The 5,325-nt window shown below is 41.6% G+C and overlaps 1 protein-coding gene across 1 annotated transcript in view; it reads left to right on the top strand.

Annotated features, from left to right (window-relative positions):
• Positions 1 to 3,854, top strand: part of LGALSL (galectin like) — an 8,185-nt gene extending 4,331 nt beyond the window's left edge. The window contains exons 2-6 of the mRNA XM_014448255.2: positions 68 to 158; positions 466 to 537; positions 683 to 771; positions 1,400 to 1,577; positions 3,684 to 3,854. Coding sequence (XP_014303741.2) covers positions 68 to 158; positions 466 to 537; positions 683 to 771; positions 1,400 to 1,577; positions 3,684 to 3,827 — 574 coding nt within the window. The 3' untranslated portion in view covers positions 3,828 to 3,854. The remainder of the gene's footprint in view (positions 1 to 67; positions 159 to 465; positions 538 to 682; positions 772 to 1,399; positions 1,578 to 3,683) is intronic.
• Positions 3,855 to 5,325: the final 1,471 nt, after the last annotated feature.

The raw sequence follows: 5,325 nt of genomic DNA, 5'->3' as shown, positions 1-5,325 counted from the left end.
TTATCGGGGCGCGCGCACCCGCGTCCGCCCCCGACGGGGATTCCCCCTTGGAATGGGTCGGCGCCAGTGGCTCCCGGGAGAAGTTGAGCGCGGCTGCTGCACTCCAGCCACGTCCGGGAGGACAGGCCTGGGAGACCGCGCGTCCAGATGCTTTCGCGGTTAGAGAGGGGCCTACCCTTCTCCGGGGCTGGGCTCTGGCTTCCCGGTGTGCCGCGACCTTGATTTTGATCTAGATCTGAAGGCTCCGGGGATCTTTAGAGGCTTAGCTACCAGGTGGAAAGAACGGGTTTTGTTCCGAGGATTTATGCGGTTATTCAATGGACTGTGAGGCGGCAGCATCTGCAGACGCTGCCTGTATTCTGTAAGGGCTGCTGGATTCCTCCAGATTTGTGTAGGTTCTTCCCGAACTCCCACCCCTCAAAACAAGAGCCTTTAAAAAGCCAATCTATGTGCTTCTATTTTTAGAAACTAGATGATGGACATTTAAACAACTCCTTGGGCTCTCCAGTGCAAGCCGACGTGTACTTCCCACGACTGGTAAATGATTTTTTTTTTTCTGGGCTCTGTGTCGCTGCCGGTACCCTCTTCTTTCTAATTGCATTTTCTAATGGGTCAGGTCCTCAGGATCTGAGGGCTTGGCTCTTCCCCTTGCAGGCTGTAAACTTCCTGTTTCCCCTTGCAGATAGTTCCATTTTGTGGGCATATTAAAGGTGGCATGAGACCAGGCAAGAAGGTGTTAGTGATGGGCATCGTTGACCTCAACCCTGAGAGGTAAGGCAGAGCTATCAGGCAGTGACAAGGCCCTGCCCCCTCCTATGTACTGCTCCTCCTCTTCCTCTCCCTGTGGCCAGTGTTGCTAGTTGGAAGTGCCAAGAAAGTACCATGTTCCCATGAAAAGAATGTGTATGAATCCCAGCCATCATTTCTCCAGACAGCTATTTATATCTAGAGATTATAAATATAGGCCCACATCATTTTTTCTTTGACCCTTAGGGAGGCCAAAGGACTTGTTTTTTGTAGTTTTAAAACATGGTGCTTGGAGTGAGAACTATCAATATAAATGAGAACCAAATTTACAAGATATTATTTCCCCTGATCAGTTTTGGGGGCTGTGTTTGAGAATTCTGAAATGGATTAAGATAAAAGATGTGTGAATGGTTTAGGGTATCTGAAATCCCCAATGTGAGTCATTTTCAATTCCACCAGAGCCTCCTTTATGTAACAAAATAACTGGTTTGATTATAATCCTACTTCTCCATACCTAGTCTAACCTGGGTAAAGAGTAGTGTCCCATGAAAAGCAGACAAATCCCGAGAAGAAGGAGAAAATGTGGGAGCCTGGGTCATTGTTAAATGTTGTTATGTCCAACCTGGAATAAATGAGACGATTTTCTTACCAGTTTTGCCATCAGCTTGACCTGTGGTGACTCAGAAGATCCTCCAGCTGATGTGGCAATTGAACTCAAAGCTGTGTTCACAGACCGGCAGCTACTCAGAAATTCTTGTATATCTGGCGAAAGGGGCGAGGAACAATCAGCGATCCCTTACTTTCCATTCATCCCAGACCAGCCATTCAGGGTGAGTACCTCGAGTGCTCCAACTCCAGCCCCTGGCAGGGTGAGGATGTTTTCCTCCTCTAGTGTTGCCAAGAACGCTTTAAGCAGCCAGAATTTCTGCATGTCCAAGAAATTTGTCACCCAATGGTGAAAAAAGGTCAAAAGAACTGTGTGCTGATTTGAATTAATACTCGCCATGGTAGCTCTTAGCTAATACATTTAGTAAGTAAATCCATATTTATGTGTCCTGATTGTTAAGAATACTTTCTATGTAGTGCTTCACATAGTATTAAGTATATAATAGGTACCTGTCCCAAAAATAGTTGATTGATTAATAAATATGAGTTGTCCTCATTTTTTCTCAACCTTTAAGAAGCACTAAATCTTATTAGTTATAACTCTTTAAAGAATATAGTGGTTGGAATTTCAAGGCCTGGCTATATCTTTGTTTCCTCCTATGGGTTAAGTAGCCTCAGTCTGTGTCTTTGTCACAGGCTGTGTGGCTGACAAATCTTTCCCTTGGAGCTGGATGAGTATAGATTTGCTCCTCACTATCTAGCAAGCCGGAAGCTCAGCCCTAACTTCCCATCCAATTAAGATGCATTAGCAGCACCTTCTTCTATGAAGGACAACACCAAGTAAGAGATGCAAGTCAGTAATGTGTTAAGAAAGGACTTACTAAAATGTGAGACCTGGTGATGAAGTTGTCCACATTATACCTTGTTAATAAAAATCACAATAATGACAACTCAGTTGAAAGCTCTATGTTGCATATACTCCTAACAAAGCAGAACTACCTACCTTTGCTCTTCATCTAGAAATTTATAAGGGCCTTATGAAGAAGTAATTATGTTCTGGGGGAAAACATAAGAATCCATGACTTTTCATATCAGTGGTCGCATTGAGATTGTTGCCCTTCTAATCATAGTCTGGGAAAGGCACCCCCACCCATGATCCCTGCCCTTCCCTTTCTCTAAAATGGTAATGACCCCTTCGGCTACTCTTGACTGTGACAGTTTCTTAATTATGAATCTTAATGCATAGCTCAGGAGTGTGAGTAAACAGAGCTCCTGACTGCCAAGAGGAATATAATGCTTCCCAACAACAAAATTGAAATGATGTTGGCCCTCCTTGGTGACATAAGTTTGGTAATAATACGAATTAAATGTGACTAACATCACATATGGAGTCTCTCCTTGCATGGTGAATACCAATGCTTTTAATAAATACATAGCATAGAACCAATGATTAAACTCTATGGTGAATTGCTTAAGGAAGAGAGGAAGAAAAACCTTTTACCATATGGAATCAGTATTTCTGTTTGTCTTAACAAAGCCTTGTTAATTATACATCCTTGGTCCAATGGTAATTACTCTGTAACCTCTTTGCTTTAGTGTTTACCAGGTTGGAGTGTCTAGACTATTATTATATGCTACTAATGCATACCAGTTCTGCCTTATGAGAGGCTCCTCTGAAGGTGGGATAGATTGTTCAGGGGGATGACAGTGGAGGCATTAAGTGCCATATAAATAAAGCTATGCTCTCTGGAGTGTTAAAACATGAGCAATTTTAAATCTTTAAAGGATATTACATAGTGTAGAGCAATGGTTGACAAAGTGTGTTCCTCCTTCCAGCAAAAACAGCATCCCCTTGGAACTTGGTGGAAATGTAGATTTTTTTTTAGAAATCACATTAGACCTACTAAAATGAAAATTTTGGAGGTGGGGCCCAGCAATCTGTGTTCTAACAAACGTTCTGTATTATATTCCGATGCACTCCAACACGTGAGAACCACTGAAGATGTTGCCGTTCTTTCTCTAAAGCAGCGGTTCTCAACCTGTGGGTCGCGACGCCTTTGGGGATCGAACGACCCTTTCACAGGGGTTGCCTAAGACCATCAGAAAACACATATATAATTACATAATTTTCGTGTGATTAATCACTATGCTTTAATTATGTTCAATTTGTAACAACGAAATCGGAGGTCACCACAACATAAGGTACTGTATTAAGGGGTCGCGGCATTAGGAAGGTTGAGAACCACTGCTCTAAAGTGAAAGACTGTTTGTTTTCCCTAGCAGGGTTCATTGAAATTGGGAACTGAGATTGATTGTTCTGTTTCTTCCAGGTGGAAATTCTCTGCGAGCACCCACGTTTCAGAGTGTTTGTGGATGGACATCAACTTTTTGATTTTTACCACCGCGTTCAAACGTTATCTGCAATCGACACCATAAAGATAAACGGGGACCTCCAGATCACCAAGCTTGGCTGATGGTGTTTCAACCACCTCCGTTTCAAATCGGACTCTCTGACTGTTGGTCTGGAAGAAGTGTCTTAACAACATCTGGAGACTTAAAAAGAAAACAAAAACAAAAGGCAAGCTTCACTGTCTCTTCTTTGCAGTTGAAACCCAAATGACAACTTCAACCAAGGTTTGCCCTGAGGAAGCTGTCGGAACAAAGACACCGAGCCATTATTCCCAGAACAAAGTAATAACATTTATGCTGGATTTTATTCAGACCTAAACGGAAATGGATTTGTGATGATTTGTGATTTGGTAGCGAGTTATTCATCTTTTCAAAGCAAGGTGATGTTTAGAAACAAAAAGTGCTAAAGACTTAACAACAAAGACGGTACACCGAAATCAACTCATTTCTGCACTGAAGTGGAATTGCGTAGCACAACCAACATTTTAGTCAGGGTATTAACATAGAATGTAGGTTGTTCAAGGTTTGTGTGGTTGTTTTTTTGTTTTGGGGGGTTTTGTTTTTTTTTTATTTTGTTTTGGTTTTTTTGCACAGGATAATGTTAATTCAGATTTTTAAAGCTTTCTCATATTTATTTATGCTCAACATATGTATTAGAAAATGATTAATATCTCAAGAACAACAAGTTAGGAACTTTTGAATGTACAAATATCTTAGGTCCAAGGGGGAAAAGATACATATTACAATCATGTAACAGGTGAATTTCTACCTTAAACAATTGAGTCATATCCTCCAGATCCCTATATTTAGGATCTCTTGATATAAATTGCTGTAAGTGCTTTTGGAAAGACTGCAACATTTTGGTAAAACTGGTTTTGGAGTTATTGACAATTCATGTAAAATTCTATTTACATTGCTTTTTCTCCTTCCTGTGAATTAACACAGTATTGCCTTCCTTAAGACTGACTAGCTACTTTTTCCTAGATTTACATAATGGCTCCTTAAGTTGCTATTAAACTAATTGACAGCATATAAGAGGTGATTGCATAGACAGTTTTTAAATGACTATTATATAATCTTTTAAGAGTATAATATGAAAATGATTCTGGAATGCAATGTAAAGCAGGAGCCACTGGCCCCAAATAACTTACTCGCAAATAATTTATATCAACTTAAGCTATTAGCTCATTGCATCCCTTTTATTATATGACCCTCACCAGTATCCCCAAGCAATGCCTTTGCAGCTGCAGAGTAGAGGACGGTTCCTACTTTGTTGGCTCTGCTGAGATACTAGGATAAGACAGGATCCAGATTAGGAAATGATCCAATTAGCTTATCTGAAAGGTTAACTCCCAGAACTCCAGGTCTTTGAGTCCAACCAATAGGACGCGTGCTCCCGATTAAGCTGTAGGAGTTTCCCTGCACTTGTGGAACTGATCAAACAGCAGTGCCTCTCCAGGAGGAGCCTGCACTACCATCAATGTCATCGAGAGGCAAGGGATGGTCGGCGTCCTGGGTGCTGAATTTCCCAAACCCCATTGGCCCTGGAGAGAAGGACCTTTG

Source organism: Myotis lucifugus, unplaced genomic scaffold (genome assembly GCF_000147115.1).
Source record: "Myotis lucifugus unplaced genomic scaffold, Myoluc2.0 scaffold_6, whole genome shotgun sequence".
Lineage (NCBI taxonomy): Eukaryota > Metazoa > Chordata > Mammalia > Chiroptera > Vespertilionidae > Myotis > Myotis lucifugus.
The sequence above is the reverse complement of the archived record's forward strand: the minus strand, read 5'-3'. Positions and strand labels throughout refer to the sequence as shown.